This window comes from Portunus trituberculatus, chromosome 50 (assembly GCF_017591435.1).
Source record: "Portunus trituberculatus isolate SZX2019 chromosome 50, ASM1759143v1, whole genome shotgun sequence".
Taxonomy (NCBI): domain Eukaryota; kingdom Metazoa; phylum Arthropoda; class Malacostraca; order Decapoda; family Portunidae; genus Portunus; species Portunus trituberculatus.
In genome coordinates, this window is record NC_059304.1 from 1,430,712 (window position 1) to 1,455,000 (window position 24,289).

General features: G+C 41.5%; 1 protein-coding gene across 31 annotated transcripts in view; it reads left to right on the forward strand.

Moving 5' to 3' along the window:
* The first annotated feature begins 2,157 nt into the window (after positions 1–2,157).
* LOC123500185 (F-actin-uncapping protein LRRC16A-like) overlaps positions 2,158–24,289 on the forward strand; it is a 143,742-nt gene continuing 121,610 nt past the window's right edge. For 17 of the 31 annotated variants that reach the window (XM_045248934.1, XM_045248928.1, XM_045248935.1 and 14 more), the window contains exons 1-4: positions 2,683–2,891; positions 14,431–14,528; positions 14,976–15,026; positions 15,536–15,595. In XM_045248934.1, coding sequence (XP_045104869.1) covers positions 2,855–2,891; positions 14,431–14,528; positions 14,976–15,026; positions 15,536–15,595 — 246 coding nt within the window. In that variant the 5' untranslated portion in view covers positions 2,683–2,854. Of the gene's footprint in view, positions 2,263–2,681; positions 2,892–14,430; positions 14,529–14,975; positions 15,027–15,535; positions 15,596–24,289 lie in introns of those variants that run through there. The other 14 variants (XM_045248942.1, XM_045248947.1, XM_045248939.1 and 11 more) reach the window with 4 other exon arrangements.

Consider the following 24,289-nt stretch of genomic DNA (forward strand, 5'->3'; position numbering starts at 1 on the left):
TTTCTCAACAGATTTTTGTTTCATGTTAGTTAACCGTCGTTTTCTCATATTCGATTACAAAGCAAATAAATAGAACACCATTGGGCTTAAGTATGTAATTCCTATTTTATAGTTCACATAAGACAACATATTATGAAAAAAAAAAATAGAATTTCTTGTGTTGGGTAGGTCTAACATTGTCGTATCTCCTCGCAACAACTGAAATTTTATGATCATAGACAGATGTTTCCTCCCGTCGGCAAACATTCATCTGTGCATTTTTGCCTCTGCAGTCACTATTCCACAATAACAATTTTAGCAGTTTCAATGAAACATTGAAACTACAAGACAAATTTGTATAAATAGCAAACTGCCTCGCTGAGGTTACATGGATAATGGTATAAGTACAAGAAGAAACACAACGAAATTGCCAGGAGTAAACTCTAAACATGACATTAATTTTGATTACTAGTAGCAGTACAATAGAAGTGTACTACGTTACAGTGATGTGGGACTCACTCGCTCTTGGAGTAAGCTTTGTTGCTCTTTCATCACTCAATATACTTTTATTTGTTTGTTCCATTCATATCAATAGATAATTCCACAGACAACTAAGCAATGGTAATTTGTCAATCGAACTCCATAAACTCAATAAAATTTCAAACAGTTGCTGATTTTCGTCGAAATTGTTCTCAGGAGCAAGTTGGGTGCAGGGAGCGATTTTATTCCTATCGTGCCAAATTGCTCTCGACTCCAAACCATTCCCAGGAAAAAAAAAAAAAAATCACCCAGGAACGATCTGGCAGTGTCACAGCACCGACTGGCCTGCTATAGTGGGATGGTGGATATTAGTTAATTAAGGTTAAGTAAGACTGCATGGTGGATCATCAAGTGGGAAACAGTAAAACTGGATGGTGGATCTTTAAGTTGGCAAGTCTGGATGGTGGATCTTCATGTAATCCGATTAAAGTACATTTGCGCTTTTATATTTGGGTCAAACACGCGAATGTTGGGTCCCACACGTTAGTGTTACAAACGTATAGCTACATTGGTTACGGGTTGAGAGAATGAAAAAAAATAAATAAATAAATAATAAATAAAAATAAATAAATAAATAAAATTAAATTAAATGAATTAATATATATATATATATATATATATATATATATATATATATATATATATATATATATATATATATATATATATATATGAGACGCAGACGCGTTTTACGGGCACGGTGGACAATGCACAGTTCACACTAAACACGAGGTGCTTTGGCGAATAACAGGAAATCCTGGGAGTTGAAAGCTGTGTGTGTGTGTGTGTGTGTGTGTGTTGGAAGACAGGCGGGAGGTTTGGTGACGAGCAGAAGGAAGAGAAATGTAGCGTATCACACTTTATACTGACACAGAGGAAACGTTTCTTACACAGTGATACATACTGCACACTCTCACTTTTCCTCAGGCTTGCGATGACCTGTTTTCCTGCACGGCGGTCATCCCGTCCATCCCGGCCAGGTCATGGTCAGTGTGCCAAGTGTTGCGAGCATCTAAGAGCAAGGCTTATAAAATCAACACTTCCGTTCTTCCCTGATGTCCGCACTCCGCAATTCGATAATAGTCATTCATTATTTATTTATTATTAATTTTAATCAGCAGTGGGTGCCAAACAAATCGTACAGTTAGAGAGAGAGAGAGAGAGAGAGAGAGAGAGAGAGTCATCTTGTGGGTTTCCTTTTGCATTGTCATGATGTTCACAATTGTTTTCCGTCTAATTTCCAACCAAGACTCCAGTGGATGTTATTTTTTTTAAAGTATTTCCTTGGTTCTAGTGACGGTTTAGCAAAGATTTTGTCTAATCATTGAGGAAAATACCTTATGAAAAAGTAAAAGCATGTAAAAATATAGGCCAACAGTGTCTGGCAGAGAAAGAAAATTTATCAGTTAACTCTCTTACTGCTTAGAATGACGTGATTCTTTCTTATAGTTCTTCAAAAGCAGATATTTGTAAATAGGTAGGTAATGTTGAATAGCTCGAAGAACTCTCTCTCTCTCTCTCTCTCTCTCTCTCTCTGTGTGTGTGTGTGTGTGTGTGTGTGTGTGATGATTTCATTATGGAAAAAATGGCGTAACATGAATATCTGATAAGGATTAGATGGTGATAGCGTCAGATAGATAGTAATAGCAGTGCCACTATAAACTTCAGTTAAGACGTCGTGCCGTGACGAGCTATGAATTTGTAGCATCATGGACTGCCTCCGATCCTCTAAAGACGTGGAAGGTATAATCTAAATGTTTTAATGAGAAGTACTCGTAATTGCGTTTAGAGAGAAAATTTTTGGCGCCGACGCATAGTTTCACCTGACAGTCCTCACATCCCTTGACTGAGTGAAAACAAAGGTGCAGAATGAGTGGGGTTGTAGATAATCAATACAGTGTGAGTTGTATTTCATCCTATAACTGATGAGCACATGAATGAACCCTAGTCATTCGTGAATCATTCTTGGAATAATTCCTATGCAAGTCTCACACATCGAGACGGGTGCCATATAGTATAATATGATATATAACCGTTTATTATCAGTTTGGAACGAGGTGTAGGAAATATTGATGTCACCGTGTATGTGTGGTGATGCTGGAGTATATAAGTTAAAATGATGTTTTTGTGATCAATATTGAGGGCAGCGGAGGCACGTTTGGCAGCGCCGCCGTGACGTCACCAGCATGGCGTAGTGAGGCAGACACTCCTGTTTGAGCCGCTCTCCTTTTTTACTCGTACACACCGTTCTTTATATTTTACAACGAAGTGAACCATATACGGAATGGTGTAGGATGTCGTGAAGTGTTTCTAGTGTGCGTACCAAGCCGTGAAGATGAGCGGGAGGAATATAATCACCCGGGAGCTGAGTGGTAGGTATTTAAATGGTGATGTTGAAATGTAAACAATACTTGGCAGGAAGGGAAATCGAACCAAGATTTTGCCTTCCCGTGCCCTGCTGATGTGTGTTGCCCCTGTGGCTTGACCCTGGGGGATGTATGGGGCTGGGGAAGAGGTAGCCACAGCCCATTTTCAGCCCAGCCTCCCATGACCCGCACTGGCCGGGCTGGTCATCTCCCAGGATGGAGGAGGAGGTGGTCAGGTCGAGGAGATGAGGCAGGCAGGCAGGTGATTTTCCCGTGCAGGCTGAACAGGTACAAGGGTGGGAGTGCTGAGGGCCTGCTTAATGGAGATGGGTAATAGGAAGAGGGGAGTGGATTGAAAAGATGCAGCGGGTGGAGGAGGAGGGGTTGGATTAGGCAGTGTTGTAGGTGCATTGGGTGGGATGAAGGAGGAAGAGGGGATGTGTAGTGGGTTGAGCATGTGGTGTGGTGTGATGTGGGTGGAAAAGATGGTGGTGTGGAGGGGTTGGAAAATTTCTTTCCACTATTCAATTTTAAGGTGATAATGTGAACTTTGTCCACATTCTCTCTCTCTCTCTCTCTCTCTCTCTCTCTCTCTCTCTCTCTCTCTCTCTCTCTCTCTCTCTCCAGATTATGTAAAAATGAATTATGCACTACATATAAATGGTAGGATCTCTTAAGAGCAAGAGGGAGTGTATCTCATAGTGATAGTCTCTAAGTTCTGTAGTTACTGGTACTTGTGGAAAATAGAAGTTAATATAAAGGAAACAAATAATGTTAAATTTATTCACTTGTTCATCCCATTGATTTGAACATAGCCTCTGAATAGTTTGCTTCATTAACCTGTGGGAAAGTTTTGTTGTAGTAGATTTTTATGGTTATTTGCAGAACCTTGGAGCTCTCTAAAATTTCATACTAGAGCAGAGTAAACTTGATATTGTTCAATGCCTCAAAAATTCAATTCCTTCATCTATCAACTTATCAACCTTCCAGATAGCTAATCCTTTTCTTCAATGACAATCAACTGTCCCCATCTTTGCTGAACATCCTCAGTCTATCTTTTACGTTCTTTAAACACAAAACTTTATATCTCATCTCTAGCCAAAACTTCAATGATGTTGGGCTTTCTGAGTCATTCTTGTCAGTTTTTCTCACCCCGTGGTTGCTAACTATATAGGGACCTTATCCATCCATGTATGGAGTATGCTTTACATTTATAGGGTGGTTTCATTCATATTGCTATTTTAGACAGGATAGAATCTAAAGCATATTGTCTTATCAAGTTCTTTCCTCTAACTGACTACCTTCAGCCTCCCTCTCATCATCTCAGTGTTGCATCTCTTGCTATCATCTATCATTATTTTCATGTTAACTGTATGTCTCCCCTCCTCCCATGGCCTTGCTGCACAAGATTTTCTACTTTTGATTCTGGATTTGATGAAAATATTCAGCATTTGTACTTTACCACATAAATGATTTTGCTTGAATGCTGTGCATGAAGAACAAGGAAATAGAGATAGAGTGCATCAGTCAATGAAAGTTGGTGATCTGGCTTTGTGGAGAGAGAAAGAAGATGAGCTGGTTTTATATGCGGACAGATAGATTGCCATTAAAAAATCTAAAACTTAGAAACCTAGAAATCAAACACAAATTCATGCAATTTATCAAGCTATGCTGAAGTAATACTGTAGAAGCTAATGTAAAGCTGTAAACCTTCCCTTCACAGTAGAGATAGGAAGATGAACATTAGTCATGTTTATGAATGATGGTGCAAGGTGCAATAAGAACACAGCTTATGATAGCATTATTAGGTAATGAAGTTATATGGAGTGAGAGGTAATTACATAATTGAAGTGAAATGTTTTTATATCCATGGAACAGCAATGATTATGGTGAAAGGATATGAAAGTAGTAGTTTTGAGATGAGTGTGTGAGTCAGATATGTGCAGTGATGTATGAATAGATGGATTTGGCAATCAGAGAGGCTAAAGCAAGAGTGGTGGAAGTGAGATCTGTATTGCTGTAAGATGGTAACTGAATCAACATGCTGGCAAGTTATGTGGTGGGTTATGAGAAAGATCCTTAGAGTTATGACAAAATTGTATTTGTACTGCTTGTTTGATATTTCCAGTTTTTTTTTCTCTCTCCTTTTCTGCCATTAGCTTGATATGCTGATGATTGTTGTTATAGTAACACTCTTCATTTTTCAACATTATATATTGCTTTTCTTCCTGCACCAATAAGTGTCAGAGATCTTCATTTCATATGAAGAAAGAGAAGGACCTGTATTTGTGAATGGAAAATTACTATCCATAGAAATAATTGGTGTCTTTACCAGTGATATATACTACCTACCTGTGATTGATGTTTATGCACATAATGTATGTTCATTAGACCCCATTGAAAGTAATTGCATCAAATTATATTAATGGTGGGCATGAACGTCTGTACATACAGACACCAATAAAACAGTTTACATGAGGGAGAGTAGAAGCTGGCACAATTCACAAATTTAGTTATTATCATATTGATAGATATCGTCTCAAATAGACAATTTACAGATCCTTAGAACTACATATTTTATTCACGTCAAGAATCAAAATATGTTACGTATATATGTATAAAGGAAACATTTGATTTTTAATTCAAAATGTTTAGGTTTTGTTGAAGTTTTCCCTAGGCTTTCAACATGTCTTACGATGCTTCCTTGTTCTCATTCATGTCTATCACGTATTATGGTCTGTAATGAATTGAACTCAAGTTGCTGATTGCCTTCTCTTGTCACCCGTGTTCATCCTCTACATGCTTATCATATCTCCCTGATTTATTCTGTATGTTGATGTTGATTTGATCATATCCTGTTTTTATAACAAATTGATCTCATTGTTTGTCGCTGCTTCTCTGTACTGCTGCTAAACTCTTCATTCTGTTGGAACCTATCACCAGAACATTTTATGTACATATCTAGCTCATCAAACTTTTCAACACACTTTGATCTATTGACATAATTATCTTTAACGGTCTGGGTTTCACCACTATAAAACATTGCATATTATAGACAGTAGTTCAGTGTAAAGTTTGCTTTTATAGATAAATATGATAGATAGGATTTTAGTTATATATTATTGCTTATATAAATAAGTATGGTAATTAGGATTTGAGTTATCCAAGAGGGGCATGTGAAGTATTGTAGAAGTAATGAAAATATATATGATTGTTACAGCATGGAGTGGAGTGAGCAATAATGGAATAGATGGAAAAACAAACAAACAAACACTGAGGTGGTATAGCCATATTGAAGGAATGAGGAGAGAATAGTTTGTGGAAAAAAAAAAATGTATCTGAGTGGAACTATGAGGTCAAATGGAAGATAGAATGATAGGGTAAAGGGGATAATGTGGGAAATGGATGTCTGTATAGGGTGAGGGATTGAACAGGCAAAAGGGGTGTTTTAGATTGGGAGAGGCAAAGGCTATTCTGCCATGGCCACATTCATATGTGTCTTTAGATAGCAGGGCATCAGAGATAGATAGAGATACATACCATGCAAATGTATAAGATTAGTAATAGTTACAAAATGCTATAAAAATGTGTAAGATGAGCAATTAATTAAGATGAGGTAACAATAGACTGGCAGGAGAGACTCTTTGCCTTGTGGTGGGGATTGGGATTGTTTTATGAATAAAGGAAGTAAAAAAATGTCAACTGCCATATGGAACCTCCTTGAAGCTTCAGCATCAGTAATATTTAAACTCAAAATCATTACTGTTTCTTTCTTCAGGCAATTAGATTTGTTTTAGTAATTACAAGAGGAAGCTAAGGAAGGTAGAACTAGTTGTACCCTTAGTAACATTTGAGTTGGGATGAACTGTATTGTGTCCTAAATTGGGGAGTATGTTCAGCTCTGAGGTTGAGGTGAAGTCCAACATTAAGGCAAAGAACAAACTTTTTGTGTTTATTTTCCTTAAAGAAAGGGAGGATGTGTGTGTGTCAGTTTCATTGTTTTATCAATGTGGCTTCCTGTGTTATCATTAAGCATGTGTGATAGTAAACCCAAGTCTTGCCTGGCTTTCTTGTCACCAAGTTCACCCATGCATAGATTTGGTTATGCAGTGACATCTAATATTTTTTTCAGCTTTTAATTATATGCAAATAACTAATAATTGTGGGATATTTGGCATTAAATACATACTTGGAAGAAGCTACTATGTGTGTTTTAATTAAACTAGCATTAATACAATGGCTGCAAGTTAAGTAGTCTGCAATCATTTCCTTCAGATATTGTGAGTGAGCATTTAGTCCAAATCCTTTGATTTGTTACCTGTCTCCATAAAACCTGCAAATTGACAGATTCTCAGCAGATCACAGGATGTCAGACCAAGGGAAAAATCTTAAACTGTGGAATGTAGTATGCTGTTACTTGACCTATGCTCAGGACTGCATAGCCCTTCTAGTACTTACTGAATCTAATGGGTATATAGCTTTGGTAGTGACACCTTAGCTAGTGGGTGGTGCCTCTTTAATGCTTGTAACACACTGAATGGCTGGACAGATGAGAGTAGGATGAACAACTTCCTTGCCACATACGTGATTCGTGGGTCAGGGGTGAAGGGGCCTTAAGGAGACATGGCCGTGCATATTGCTTGTCTTCCATATTATTATGATTTTATCTTTTCTTTTGTCTAGCAGTTTTTCTATGTATATTGTGGTGATGTAGTTAGAATGTTAGCTCAGTTGAAAAATTGTAGGTTCATATCTTACATACCTATTTGAGCTCGTTTCTTATGATGGAGCTCCTGTTCACCTATATCATAAAAGGGAATGAAAATGTGTATATAAGCCCCATGATCATGCCAAGATCCCATAAGCCATAACCTCTCCCCATTGGTGAAGATCTTTGATTTTTAGTGGAACCGTAGAAGCCAATAGCGATGATGGTGGTGGTGAGTGTCTACTATTAATTATCTCTCAATCAGTTTGAAGTCTACTATGCTTATTTTTTAAAACTCCATTTACTTAATTTTCATATGGTGAGAAAGTTAGTGTGTGTGTGGGGGTGGGGGATCATGTGTAGGTGTAATTATAGTATGATGCCCTCATGAGTGATTAATGTTCACTGGGTCATGCTTCTTCCTGTGCATACAGTACACACATTGTTTTTTCACCTGGAGATACTTCATGGTTTGGTGAACGGCTGGTATTGAAAGTGCATCTAAGCTAGTTGGGGAGGTAGGCAGGTGTGTTCTGGTTGACAGCTGCACCTGAGATCCATCACACTGCTGCTCCCTCACCCTGATGGCCCACCTCTGCTGTTACTCACCCACATCGAACATTGACTGTCACATATCAATAGCTTATCATTTGTCCAACTTCATATGCAACAATTATTAATTTTTAATTGTGTGTATAGTTGCATGCTTAAAGGTGAACATGGGCTGTAACATTAAGTAGAGAGAGAGAGAGAGAGAGAGAGAGAGAGAGAGAGAGAGAGAGAGAGAGAGAGAGAGAGAGAGAGAGGTGGCTGTCAGTGCTTGGAACACACACACACACACACACACACACACACACACACACACACACACACACACACACACACACACACACACACACACACACACACACACACACACCTTCCTCATTCAAGATTATAAGATGCAAATTAATATTCAAGGCAAACCCAGAATAGTATGTTATTTGGAAAAGCTCTCACATCTTGCTGGAAACAATATAGATAAAACAAATAAAATAAAAACTGAGAGAAACAAGTGAGAGGAGTTTTTTGGGGGAGTGTTGTGAATTGCAAGACTCTCTCCTAGCATGGGGAGGCAGGCGTTAGTGTAGTCTGGGAACCTTTGTGAACGGTGTGGTGTTCATGGGGGCTGTGACTTGTGAAGGATGGCTGGTTCAGAGTTTGGATGGTTGAACATTTGGATGGTTCAGAGTTTTTATAGATCAGCATTTGGATGGTTCAGAGTTTGTATAGTTCAGTATTTGGATGTTTCGGTGGCTCAATCTTTGGATGATTCAGCATTTGGATGGTCGAGCATTTGGATAGTTCAATGTTTGGATGATTTAGCATTTGGGTGGTTGAACATTTGGTTGGTTGAGCATTTAGATGGTTGAGCATTTGGGATTGGTTCAACATTCGAATGGTTCAGAGTTTGGATGTTTGAGTGTTTGGATGGTTCATTTATATGGCTGACTGTTTGGATGGCTAAAGATTTGGACAATTGAACATTTAGGTCAGCGGTTCTCAACCTGAGGTTTCCAAACCACTAGGCTAGGGGTTCGCAAGAAAGTTTTCAGGGGTAATTAGATGGCCGATCTGATAATATCCTTTACAGTATACCATTGCATATTGAGTTAGTGTCATTCACTAAGTTAATATTGTTCGATGTTAGATTACTGGGGGTTCGGGTCGATGGTCTTATAACTCAGGGGGTTCTTAACTAGAAAAGGGTTGATAACCTCTGATTTAGATGATGAGGCGTTAAGATGGTTCAGCATTTGGATGGTTAAGTGTTTGGATGGTTCAGTGTTTGGATGGTTGAATGTTTTCATAGTGTTAACGTTTGTATGGCTGAGTGTTTGAATGGTTAAGCTCTGGATAGTTGAACATGTGGATGGTTAGGCATTTGGATCATAGGATGGGTGGAGGAGAAGGCACCACTCCCTTTGTCATTAGTTGGCAGCGTGCCACTTGTTGTCCTGGCTGGATGGCATTCCACTTGAAACCCTTAAGGGACCTGCCTGGGGTCTTAGCGTTGTCTCACGGGACCTGTTATCACACCAACATGAGACTGACTAAGGGTAGTGTGGTGATGACAGCAGGTAATCAACATACTACTTCACTTCCTAGCTTCTTTCAATGCTGGACAGCTTTCTCTATAAGTCATTAATCATTTTTCAGAACTCAATACTTCCCAACACGTGCCAGGCCCTATATACTCGAGAAACAGTCAGGCAAGGGGCTATAAATACGAAATTCCTGCTAAGTGCCAATGAGAGAGAGAGAGAGAGAGAGAGAGAGAGAGAGAGAGAGAGAGGCCAAAAGATGGGGAAAGATAAGAAGAACGATATTATTATTTTTACGACAAACAGGTAGGCGGCGAAGAGTACAAGAATACAAGACCAAATAAAACCCACGCTATTTTATGACTTAAGCAAATACGGGAAGAAAACCGTGTGTGTGTGAGAGAGTGTGTGTGTGTGTGTGTGTGTGTGTGTGTGTGTGTGTGTGTGTGAGAGAGAGAGAGAGAGAGAGAGAGAGAGAGAGAGAGAGTATATTCTAAAACACTTCTGCATCTGTCTTCCACTGCTTTCAAGAGGCTCTGGTCTAATTAAAGCGAAACTAGTTTTCAAGGATGATTTTAGTGTTCTAGTGACAAATAAAAAAAATTTCTACATTATTAACACTTAGAAAGTCTTGTCAACCCAGCTGATCATTTGTGACGTTAGAAAATAGTCTTGTTGAGAGAGCAAAGCGTTTCTGAATGCAGAGAGAGAAAAAAAAAAGAGATGTTACTTTACCTATCCCTTCGTGGACGCCCTTGCTACCTCACTTGATACGCCCTTGTCGTCATAAGGAATGAGTTTATTCGGCAAGAGACCTGGGAACATACATTACACAGTGATAAGAGGAAACGAGTGTGTGGTATGGGAAGAGGGGTGACAAAGGGATGTGTGGATGAGAGGGGAAAGGGAAATGGGTGTGTTTGGTGTATGGAAGGAAGGCTTATGAGTGTGTGGTATAGGAAGGAAAGGAAAGGGCTTGTGAGGAGGAGGAAAGGGAGGCAGTGTATGGTTGGCATGATAGACACAGAGAGAGAGAGAGAGAGAGAGAGAGAGAGAGAGAGAGAGAGAGAGAGAGAGAGAGAGAGAGAGAGAGAGAGAGAGAGAGAACAAAGGAGTGTGGTGTGTGAGGTAGGTGTGTGGTTTGAAAGGAAAGGGAAACAGGAATGTGCGGTGAATATGGGAGGAAGAGGAAATACGTAGGTGTATTAGCGAGGTTCTTTCCAACTTCTTCTTCTTGTTCTTCTTGTTCTTCTTGTTCTTGTTCTTGTTCTTGTTCTTCTTGTTCTTCTCCTCCTCCTCCTCCTCCTCCTCCTCCTCCTCCTCCTCCTCCTCCTCCTCCTCCTCCTCCTCCTCCTCCTCCTCCTCCTCGTTATTATCTTTGGTTTCTTTCATTTCAACACTATACAAAACTTACGTACGAGGTCTCATGATAAGGAACAACAACAACAACAACAACAGTTCTCCAGGTTAAATCGTATATTCACTAGATTGAATTTGTTAAAGCCAATTTTCAACATTTCAACAAATCCCAATACAGGTACTCAATTAACACAAAACTTCACACCTGCCCAACCACCACCACCACCAGCACCAGCATTAGAGGAGCCAAGGTGCGGGTGATGAGTAGGGGTAAGGCTGGTGGTGGTGGGTAGTGAGGGAGGGTCGTGATGCAGAGTGAGTGGAGGAAGGTATGGGACGGGGGAAGGGAATGGGAGGCAGGTAATAGCTTAAGATAACCCGCTTGACTGACGTGAGGATAAGAGCAGGCACCTTCAAACTTCCATATAAACTTCACCCACGTAAACTTCGATGTAAACTTCCTGATGTAAATTCCCACCTGTGAAAACTCCGTGAAAATTTGATGCAGAGTAATATGTTTTTTTCCACTTGATAAATTTCTTAACCTAGGAAGAAATTGGTTCAGAAATACGTCAAGTGATGGATGGGTGGGGAAGACTCAGTGATCAGGCTGTTAGTGCTGAGCCGGTAGGGAGCAGCGTTAGACGAGGATCAGATAACTTTATGGATAGGGTTATGAATGGATATTGCCTCACAGATATCGTCATAGGAATATTGGTGTTTGTCCTTCCTTTGTGTTCCTTCTCAGCATATCAGTGTTCTTTCCTTTGTTCTTTTACAGTTCCTCTTCTTCCTTATTTATCAGTAGATATGTAGTTCATTCTTCCATTCGTCTTCGTCCTCTTCCATCTCCTTAGTATTACGTCATTTGCTACTTGTTCTACCTTTACCTTCCTTCCATTGTGGTCCCTGGTTCACCTCCATCTCAGCATCACGTCTGTTTGTTAGTTCTTCCTTCATATTCTTTTGTGTTGAGAAGACTCACCAGGGAAAACTTAACGGTACCTAAACCACGAGGCCTACACAGGAGCCTTGACCGGGGAAGAGGAGGAGGAGGAGGGCGGCAGCAAAATCTTGTAATGTCCCGTCACTTTCAGATCACGTCACGTTTTTACCTGGCAACACTGGAAGGTCGCGTACTTCAATACCAGTGATGAAATGGTGATGCAGTGTTCTGTTTTTGTATATATAATGTTAACACACGTAGTGATGCGTGTAGAGGCATTGTTTCCGCCACAACAAAGTATTAGGTAATAAGAAGTAATAATTGTTGTGGTATTGAATACTGCGTATCCTTGATGAATCTTCGACTTTCTCGGGACCTCATACTTTCCATCCAGCGTCCAAGGTTATGAATTATTTACGTATTATAAGTGTAACTAATATAATCGCTATGTTCCTTTTGGTAGACTTTCTCAGCAACTCTAAATCTTTCCATCCAACGTCTAAGGTTTTAAATTATTCACGTATTATAATTGTAACATACCTTCGCTATGTTCCTTTTGGTAGACTTTTTCAGCAACTCGAAATCTTTCCATCTAACGTCCAAGGTTTTAAATTATTCACGTATTATAAGAGTATCTTTAATACACTCACCTGACTATAACTCTTCTGGACAAGTCTGTCAGGACCTCATATGCTCTTCTACTTTCTATCCAGCGTCCAGTGGTTAAAACTATTTCCCTGTCTATATAAGTGCAACTCTAACGAAATCCAATCAGGTCAACCACTCAGACAGTTAAGTACTACACCTCACTGCTTTTGAGAGACTGAGAAATGTTTCATCACGTTAATGTAAAATCTTATTGACATAAATAGAAGTTGAGTTATTGTGTGAAACTACTCATACGGCTAACGAAACTAAATTGGTCTTCTGTTCCAAACCATGAAGTACATCTCGCCACGTTACTGAACGCGAGAGAAAGTTTCGTCCTCTGGATAACACTAAGACTCGGTTCATCTCGAGGATATAAACATACAGGCTGAAAAATTGAGTGCCGTTCTCAGGCGACGCAGGGAGGAGAGGAAAGGGAACGTCCTCTCACCTGGCTGGAGGAGTAGGAGGCGGTGGCGGTGCTTTGAGCTGGCTGATTCAGTGAGCAAAACAATATCTGGGATGGAGAAATATATTTATCGTAGAGACAACAGGATCAGGATCACCCTCTCGGGGCTGCCTGCCGGGACGCGTGGCCTTGAAATGTTTGTTTATCTTGAATCAGTTCCGTGAGGGCGGCGTGTGTGTATACAGTACCTGAGTTTACTGCCTGGGCGGGGGCGGATGTGTGCCCGCCCGCCTACTGCCACGAGAGCTGTGTTATGTTGTGTGCCAGAATGCGAGTAGTACCGCACGGAGGCCAGTCACCCTTGTTATTATAGTCGTGTTGGTTGTGTTGTGTGCAAGAGAAGGGTCACATGAAGGCCAGCTATCCTAGTTAGTTTTCTAATGGTTGTGTTGTTTTGTCGGCATGTATAATCACGTGAGGAATTTTTGTGCACCAGTGCTCGTGTATTGACTTCTGTTATGATATCATGTATAGATCAGGCCTACATAGTTTCGTGAAGCAATAAAATAGGAGCTGGTTGAGGTTATAGTATAATGTGACATTGGTATTGGCGGATGACTACATGAAAGCCAGACATTTCAGATGTTTTATATGATGGACTTGGTCAAGTTCTATTAAGATAAGTTAGTCCATTGTATCTAATGTTGTCTTACTCATTCTAAAGAAGTCTGAAATAACTAAGCTAATGTAACAGTATCCTACATAACAGTAACCATGGTGTAGAATTCAAAACAAAACCACTCACCTGTGGATATATATATATATATATATATATATATATATATATATATATATATATATATATATATATATATATATATATATATATAACTTTCAGTGTAGAGATTAACCAGCTAGTCAGATTGTTATATTAGTTAGTCCATTTTAACAACCATATCTATACATAACGTTAACCACCATTTTGAATTCAGATTATATCTACTCGCCTGTGTGTGTGTGTGTCTCTCTCTCTCTCTCTCTCTCTCTCTCTCTCTCTCTCTCTCTCTCTCTATATATATATATATATATATATATATATATATATATGTACTCTTTCAGTGTAGAGATTAACCAGCTAGTCTTGTTATATTAGTTAGTCCATTTTAACTATCTATACATAACGTCTTTTGAATTCTTATATCTACTCGCCTCTCTCTGTGTGTGTGTGTGTGTGTGTGTGTGTGTCTCTATATATATATATATATATATATATATATATATATATATATATATATATATACTTACAACTTTCCTTTCAAAGATTAATCAGCGAGTGAGGAGGACAATCAAATGTTCCTTAGCTTACCTAGTGTGTCTTCCTTCCTTTGCAGATTCCATACGACAGTGCTTGGGACGGAAAGTTAAGCTCACGTTAAAGGTTCTGGTCAAGGTTGAGACTCGGGGAGACAAGACTGAAAACAGGGTTCTGGTGAGTACTGCAATATCAATCCCTCTCCCCCTACCTTGCCGTGGTTCCTCTGTAATTTTCAGGACCAAAATAAAGTGAAAATACAGTTATGTGAATAAAGAGAGAGAAGAAAAAGGAAAGAAAGATCTTGGATGGATACAGGAAAGTAGAGGAATCACAAAACTATTTAAGAGACCAAAGAATTATTTAAAGTGCTTTCAATAGTATTTGTGGGCGAAAAAAATGTAGCTGTGATAGTTGTTTTTATTTATTTATTTCATTATTCTTGACATCCAAACAGACATTTCATTCTTTTAGCCACGTTTATTTTTAACCATAAGTTCCCAGTTTACACTAGAAGAGTACTTGACGCTATCTCTGAACCATAACCAAAGTGCATGTATGTGTTTATATAACCTCTTGACTTAATATTTCCTGAACTTTTGATAACGGTGTGTCTCCTCGCAGGCCTTCGCATCATGCCGGCTCTTCGTGCTCACAGCCAAGGTCCCCACAAGGGTAAGTTTCTGAGTAACCTTTCAAGTACTACACTTTATCACCGCATCCTGCACTCATCTCCCTCCGCTGTCTCACTTTTCATGTTTTGAGATTTATTACCTTATTCTTTTCATAGACACACATCACTTTCCTATAATGCTCACCTTCTTTACTGTAGATTCCATGAATATTCTTAGGTAATCAATGTGTATGTAGATTTAAACGCAGGTGTCGGCATAATGTCTTTCCTGCTCTATAAGACATCATGAATATTTTTACGTGAGCCAATAACCGTGTAAATTTAAACCTTGGTGTCGGCAAAGTGTCCCTTTCTTCAACAAATACGATGAATATTCTTACGTAAGTCAATGAACGAGTCAATTCAAACTTAGGTGTCAGCAAACTCACCCAGCCACCCAACTGTTACGCAAGTGAGGGCAGGCAAGCCACGCACGCAATGACACCTTAACGGAACGCCACTAACTTTCGCTTCACACCTGTACTGATCCAGTTTGTCCCCTCTCTTATAGGTGGACCAACACTTCCACTACCTGGATATACAAGGCATCGAGAGTCGGAAACCCAACCAGGTGAGTACAAGTAGTGAGCACAAGTAACTCGCTTGAACCATATTGTGAAGCACACGTACGTCTCACCCCCACCACTACTTTCCAAAGGCCCTGATGGAAGTTACACTTATTTTCGAGCGTGTTTTGATCGTTCTAGTGACAGTTTAACGAGTTTTTCTACAATATTGGCAAGAAAAACACTTTTGAGAAATAAACTAATCATCTTTGGCCTTGGAAAATGTCGTGTTGAGAGAGCAAGGCGTTTCTGAATACGACTTTAGTACCAGTTCCTTCCTTCCTTCCTTCCGTCCTGCCCTGTGTGATTCTAGGCGCCCGACACGTATAGGTACAGTGGCGGCCTTCGGGTTGAGTTGAGGGGGATCTTGAGACGCACAAAGGCGGGACTGAAAGGAAGGGCGTTAGCTGACGGTAAATGTTTTGAGAGGAAGCCTGCCTGGCGTGGCGTAGCGATGGTGAATGCATGCCCGATTTTTTTTTTTTTTTTTTATCCTCGTAACTTTTTTTTTTTTTATCCTTTAACTTTTTTTTTGTGGGGTCTTTCGTTCCATGCCGTAGAATTTTTGAGTATGTGCGTACATGTGTGTGTGGGGGAAAGCAAGGCGTGCGTAGGGGATGGGTATTGATGCAGGTGCTGGTGTGCGGGGCGTGTGTGGGTGTAGGTGAATGTGCTGACGTCAGTGTGGGTGAAGGAGGAGGAGGAGGAGGAGGTTGGGGAGGCTGACGGGCTGGCAGGCGGATGTTGTGTTGAGGTGAAGTCGTTTCCGCCGTGCTGGGGTGGGATAACACCTTGCCACTGCCTCCTCCTCCTCCTCCTCCTCCTCCTCCTCCTCTTTAGCGCAGTTTCAGGGTCAAGAGATCATTGTGTGTGTGTGTGTGTGTGTGTGTGTGTGTGTGTGTGTGTGTGTGTGTGTGTGTGTGCGCAGCCATACTATGCTAGGACTGATATAAGCTCATGGTTTTGTCTCCATATGTTTTAGGGATCTATAGTCTTATCTTTAATTGCCGTGCATTTCGTTTCTTCAGGCTTTTTTACCTTTCATTCTAATTAATTATGTCTACCTGTATGGGAAAACCAGGATGTTATTATGTTATTTTTAGACATCTACATCTACCTTGAGAGAGAGAGAGAGAGAGAGAGAGAGAGTAGTAGTAGTAGTAGTAGTAGTAGTAGTAGTAGTAGTACAGGTGAGTGGAGGGTGTGAAGGGAAGGAGAACAGGAGAACATTGCTTATCATTCCCAGCAGTGGTGACTGTAGCGTGCACTGAATGTCCCGCAGCCTCTAGTAAATGTCTCCATCACCTCATATTTCGCTAGACCCGCGTGGACTCCTGCAGGCGGGAAGCAGAGGCGGCGAGAGGTGGAGGTGAGATGGACAGCACTAGTGGACCTTGGAATATTAGGCGTGTTGACAATGGCTGTGGTATCCTGCAGGTGTCATCGAGTCCTGTGGGAGTGCCGTGGGTGTCCTGTATTGCCCTTCCCACCCTCTCCTTCCCAGCTTCGCCCAACCGTGTCCTCTTCCCTCTTCCCTCATCCCTCTCATCTCCCCTTCACACTTCAATTCTGTGCTCTGTTCCCCTCTGCTCCTCTTTTCTCTCCCCTTCTCTCTGTATCTTCCCTCTCCCTTCTAACACATCCTTGATTTGCCCAGACCCACGTGCGCCTCTCTCCCTCCTCTCCCTCCTCCTCTCCCCTTCCTTTCCCTTCCCTTTCTCCCCGTCCTTTCCCTCCTCCCTCTCCTTGTTCTCCTCCACCTCCTCCGGTCACTAGGGATGAGGGGAAAGTGGGATAATGTTTGTATGTATGAGAGAGAGAGAGAGAGAGAGAGAGAGAGAGAGAGAGAGAGTCCCCAGATGTTGCATTAACCAGTACTGATACGATATAGTCACCGTCTATATCCTCCTCTCCCCTACACACACACACACACACACACACACACACACAGTCACTTGTCCTGGTGCGGTGTAATGAAACCTCTACACCATAATACCACCTCTATACCATTCACTCCATTCAGACAGACAGACAGACAGACAGACAGACAGACAGACAGACAGACAGACAGACTTACAAATTAATGCTAGAGACAGAGACTTAATAGCAGTGTACGTAATATCGCAAATGGAATTATGATGCGGGATATGAAAGGTTATTATGACATTATTGGAGGAGGAGGAGGAGGAGGAGGAGGAGGAGGAGGAGGAGGAGGAGGAGGAGGAGGAGGAGGAGGAGGAGGAGGAGTAGTAGTAGTAGTAGTAGTAGTAGTAGTAGTAGTAGTAGTAGTAGTAGTAGTAGTAGTAGTAGTAGTAAGAGATGTTGCATTAGTAGTAGTAGTAGTAGTAGTAGTAGTAGTAGTAGTAGAAGGAGGAAGAACACAAAGAATACAAAGGAATATAAACAGCAACAACAGAGGAGGAGGAGGAGGAGGAGGAGGAGGAGGAGGAGGACATTATCGAAGGAGGAGGAGGAGGAGGGATGGGTCGTGTCGTGTGATTGGGAGCGGAATGCATGAGTCACGGTGGTGCAGTGGGGTGAGTGGCTGGCTGGCTGAGTGAGTGAGTGACTGAGTGAGTAGTGAGTGACGTCGAAATGAGCGTGGTGGGCTAAGGTCTGCAGGGAACAAAGGTCTGCTAGCGGGCTTCCTCCCTCCCACCCTCCCTCCCCTCCTTGTCTCCCCTGTACTGCCACTGAACAAGGGCCGCCCCGCCTGTTGCATTATGGTCGCGAACTTGCTAACGTTTCATCTAGTTATTCTTTAATTTTTTTTTGTGAGGTTCTAGTTGGAGGTTTAAGAGTTTCAAGGATGCTTTTTTTTATGGTTTTAGTGATTGTTGAGTATTTTGCGTCGTCAGTGAAAATAAAACACGTTACTGGGTTGATTATCTCTAGAGCAACATTTCCGCTCGCAGTTTGAGGTTAAAGAGTTTTTAAGTTTTTTTTTTTTTATGGTTTTAGTGATTGTTGAGTAAGAATTAGTGTTATCAGTGGGGAAAACACTCATTAGAGCCTTGCTAATAATTTCTATAGCAACGTTTAGGGTCATAATGGGTGGTTAAAGAGTTTTCAAGGGTGTTTTTTATGATTATTGTTATAGTTTAGTAAGCATTTCGCGTCATCAGTGTTAAAAAAGCACGAGGCTTAGAATTTCTATTGCAACTCTCCGCTCGAATAAAAAGTAATAGAGCTTAGAAGGATGTTTTAATGGTTACAGTTATAGTTTAGTAAGTATTTTGTGTCATCAGTGAAAAAAAAATATTGCTAGGTTAATGATTACAGTAACATTTCTGCTCGAGTGAGAGCTATTAAGAGCAGGAAAAACAGTGTAGCCATTGTTGCATTATGTCCGTATTTAACTTTTAATAGGTTGGAGTGGGAGTTCGCAGAGTTTTCATGATTGTGGTAATAGTTTTAGCAGTATTCTACATTATCAGTAGGAAAAACACACATGAGAGCTAATTATTATTTGTGGTATAGCGTATGTCTCCGTGTGTTCTGCAGCATTAGCACTCTATTTGGAGGTATTACTGTTTTCAAAGGTGATTTCACGAACCTAGCAATGATTCAGCAATAGGTCTACAAGTCTACGTAAAAAAAAAACACCCTTGATAACTTCACAAATGACATCTTTACTCTGAAAATAATCCTAATGAAATTCAGTAAGCGTTTTAAATACAGGCTTATGACCCTATTATATACATCAGCTTGGATAGAAGAACATAAAGAACATGCAAGAAGCTGGTAGTCCTTAGCGTGACACTTCCCTTAATACTCTTGACAGTCCTTATAATACACGTGACAGTTCCTTGAATGTTAACTGGCTTAGGTTAAGTTACGCTTGGTTAGATCACGTCCCTATAAAACAAGTGGCAGCCCCTGTAATTTGAAGTATTGGCATTCAATAACCCTTATCGCAGCCTTGGAACTATCCATCGCCAGGTGTTCTTGCTGCTGCTGCTGCTGGTGCTACTGCTGCTCTCTCTTACTGGTTCCTGTTGCCTCAGATGGAAGTGTCGCTCGCTTGCTGTCCTATATTCCAGTACTCGCGGCGCTGGTGGCTCATTGCATATCCTGCGTGGTGGTGGTGGTGGTGGTGATTGTGATTGTGGTTGTGCGTCTGAGAAGGAAGGGATGTTATTTTAGTGTTGGTTCTTTCCACGTGTGTGACTGATTAGAGAGGCACTTATGAAACGAGGCTTGTTTGAGAGGCATCATGTGTCGCTTAGTGTGTGCTGGGGTCTGAATGCTCAACGCACGCAAACACACACACACACACACACACACACACACACACACACACACACACACACACACACACACACACACACACACACACACACACACACACACACACACACACGTGCGAATCAACAATTTAAGGTGACCTACGCGGCGTACCTTGCGACCCCCACACGGTGACACACTTATCGGAACACACACACACACACACACACACACACACACACACACACACACACACACACACACACACACACACACACACACACACACAGACTTTCCCTGGAATGATTACTGTTTTCTCTCTGTGTGCTGAGCGCATAACAGAGGTGATAGTGTCTGGCATGGAGGCGTACATTCATCACTTTTTATCTTAACCTAGACCTTCCAAACCTTGGTTTAACACAACCCGTTCTCGTGCTATGCAGGATAGATTACCTACAAAAAGTACCTTAGCTTTCCATCACCTGAATATGATACGCTTTATGTTTCTGCCGAAATCATGCCAAGTTCAACACACCAAACACTCCTTCATTAATAGAAAATGTCAAAATCTCTCAAACTCCAACTCCCCTTGAAATTTTTGGCATCTGGCCAAAAACATCTCCAGTAACTTTACTTCTTTATCTTTCCCTCCTTTATTTCATTATGATGGCACCACTGCCATCACATTTGTCTCTAAAGCTGAATTCCTCTCTCAAACCTTTGCTAACTGCTCTTTCATGGATGATTCTGGCCTTGTCCCTCCCTCTCTTCCTCCCTCTCACTATTTAATGCCTTCGATTAAAATTCTTTGCAATGATGTTTTCTACGTCCTCGCTGGCCTAAACCCTCGCAGTGCTTATAGACTGGATGGGGTCCCTTCTATTGTTCTCAGAAAGTCTGCCTCCGTGCTTGCACCTTACCAAGCCAAACTCTTCTAGCTTTGTCGATTGACTTTTTCTACCTTTCCTTCTTGCTGGAAGTTTGCCTACATGCAGCCTGTCCTTAAAAAGGGTGACCGTTCTAATGCCTCAAACTACCGCCTTATAGCTTTAATCTCTTGCTTGGTTAAGTTTTTTTTTTTTTTTTATTATCTATCCTCAATAGGAAGATTCTTATACATCTGTCACTTAACAATCTTCTATCTGATCACCAGTATGTCTTCCGTCAAGGCCGCTCTACTAGTGATCTGGCTTTCCCGACTGAGTCTTGGTCATCATCTTTTAGAGATTTTGGTGAAACTTTTGCTGTTGCCGTAGACTCATTAAAAGCTTTAGATAGAATCTGGCACAAAGCTTTGATCTCAAAACTACCCTCCTACGGTTTTTCTCTGCAACTTTTTCTCAAGTTTCCTCCGACTGTTTTATTGCTGTTGGTGGACGGTAACTCTTCCTCAGGGTTCTGTCCTGCCACCCACTCTCTTCCTATTATTCATTAATAATCCTCTAAACCAAACTTCTCGCCCTATCCATTACTACGCTGATGATACCACCCTACATCTTTCCACGTCTTTTCAGAACTGACCAACCCTTCAGGAAGTTAACAGTTCCGGCAGGGACGCCACAGAACGCATGACTTCTGATCTTCCTAAGATTTCTGATTGGCGCAGAGAAAACTTAGTAGTTTTCAATGTCTCAAAAACTCAGTTCCTCCATCTACCAACTCGACACAACCTTCTAGACAACTATCCACTCTCAGTGACACTCAACTGTCTCCCTCTTCAATAATGAATATCCTCGGTCCGTCCTTTACTTATAATCTTAACTGGAAACTTCATATCTCATCTCTTGGTAAAACAGCTTCTATGAAGTTACGCTTTCTGAGGCGTCTCCGCCAGTTTTTCTTATCCTCTCCAACTGCCAACTAACTAACTCTGTAGAAGGGCCTCATCCGCCCATGTGTGGAGTACTCTTCGAATGTTTTGGTGGGGGAGATGTTCCACATACAACTCTAGATAGGATGGAATCAAAAGCTTTTCGTCTCATCAATTTCCTTCCTCTAATTGACTGTCTTCAGCTTCTTTCTTACCGCCGGAATGTTGCATCTCTTGCTATCTTCTACCGCTACTCTTCTGATCTTGCTAACTGTATGCTTGCCCTCCTCCTGCGGCCTCGCTGCACAAGACTTTCTTCCTCTCACCCCTATTCTGTCCAATTCTTTAATGCAAGAAGTAACCAGTACTCTCTATCATTCATACCTTTTTCTGGTAAACTCTGGAGCTCCCTGCCTGCTTCTGTATTTACAACTTCCTATGACTTAACTTAATTTAAGAGGGAGGTCTGAAGACATTTATCCCTCTTTTTTTTTGGGGGGAAGTAAAACTTAATTTAAGAGGAAGGTTTCAAGACATTTATCCCTCTTTTTGTGGGGACGGGGCTAACTATGTAGGACCTGCAAGGGGACTGACAACTAAGTGAGCCTTTTTTTCGTTTTATGTTGTCTTTGACTAGCTTTCACCTCACACACACACACACACACACACACACACACACACACACACACACACACACACACACACACACACACACACACACACACACACACACACACACACCACTTGTTTCCCCTCTAACACACTTTACACCGTATTAACCAAGCCAAGATGAGACACACCGCTCCAACACACCCTCTCATCACTGTGCTTGAGACCACCACCACCACCACCATCTAACCTTCACCACCACCAGGCTATGATCAAGGGGCGTTCATAGCAGGCGTGACGCAAGGAGGCCAACTCAACGCTCCCACCCGCTTCAATAGAGGTGGACTTGACATGAGTGAAGTGCATATTAAAGGATCGTGTCGCGGCTCTCACTGGTCTGGCTGGTTGTCGTGGCCTGCTGCTTCTCTGCCAGATCATCGCAGCCTCACCAGTTATGCTTCTACTTCCTTGCTCTTTACATCCTTCTCGTCCTGGTGATGTGATTCTCTTTATGTTGTTGGTATACTCAGGAACTCCCCCACCTGTCTCTGTATTTCTGTCTACCTATGAACTGAATTCGTTTAAGAGGGAAGTTTCAAGACATTTATTCCGCACCCCCCCCTTTTTTTTTCTCACTAAGCCACGTTCGCTGACTGCCATCTAAATGTTAAAAATTTTGTTGTCCTCGACCAGTTTTCCTGTCTTACATAAGTAAAAAAAAAAAAAAAAAGACGTGCTAGGTATCAGATATAATACCTAGAGAAGTACATTTTTTCTCTTCTTTCTCCTTTCTTCTTGAGAACGCTGTTAGTGTGAATTGGGGTTAAGTATCAGTGACGAGGGATTAGTAAGTAGTAGTTGTGACTTGTGAGTTACTGATATGCTATTGAGTTCACCATTTTGTGGCCTGCCAGGTAGACCAGAGAAGGATTAAAAGGCGATAGTGGACGGAGAATAGACAGGCAGGTGTAGTCGGCTCGAATATAAGCAGGTGTGGAGAGAGAGAGAGAGAGAGAGAGAGAGAGAGAGAGAGAGAGAGAGAGAGAGAGAGAGAGAGAGAGAAGGGTAGTCTGTCAGTTTAACATATCCATCCACCCGGCCCTCTATAGGTGACGGGCAAATAAGCATGTAGGGTAACACCTGGCTGGCTGGGTGGGTGGGTGGTGAGGGGGCGGGGGAGGCAGCAGCAATGGCCCCGTGTCAAGGTGAGCGGTCCTGCACAGACTTAAAGGGCAAGGCCACGCAATGAGCAGGGCAGCCGAGCGTCACCTGCCGTTCCCCTCCCTCCTCCTTCCCGCTGTGACACCTGTGATCCCATGGGGTGTACAGGATGACAGGGATACATCAAGTTTGGTGAAGGCCTTTGAAAGCTGTACGTGAGGTGGTGTGGCACGCTCTCTCTCTCTCTCTCTCTCTCTCTCTCTCTCTCTCTCTCTCTCTCTCTCTCTCTCTCTCTCTCTCTCTCTCTCTCTCTCTCTGCCAGGGTGTGTCTTCTGTAGGTTAAAACACACACACACACACACACACACACACACACACACACACACACACACACACACACACACGGATGAGCAAGCCGTGAAATACCAGAAGTGGAGATAGCATGAGTTATCAGCGCGCACAAAACGCGAACATAACACGCCGCACATCGCTCGTCAGGCAAAAGACGCGGCCAGGGGTGGGGAAGGGACTCGTGGCTCTGAAGAAGGCACTGAAGGGTGGACTTAAGGTGGCACGGGGATTATGTTAAGTGGCGCATCTTCCTTAGTGTCGCAATGTTCTTAATGGTTCTTGTGTCAGCGTGGGGGAGGATGTTTGATGTGTCACCTCTGCTTAGGAAATGTACTTACTTGTTCATATGAATACGGAGGGATAAGGAAAGGAAGAGACAAATTAAGAAGAAAAAAAAATGTAAAAAGTTATGAATATATATAAAAAAAAAAAACGAAAAAAATCAAGAATCAAGGAGAAAAACACTTGTTGATATGAATAGGGAGGGATAAAGAAAGGAAGAGAAAAATGCAAAAACAACTAATGAATATACGCAAAAAAA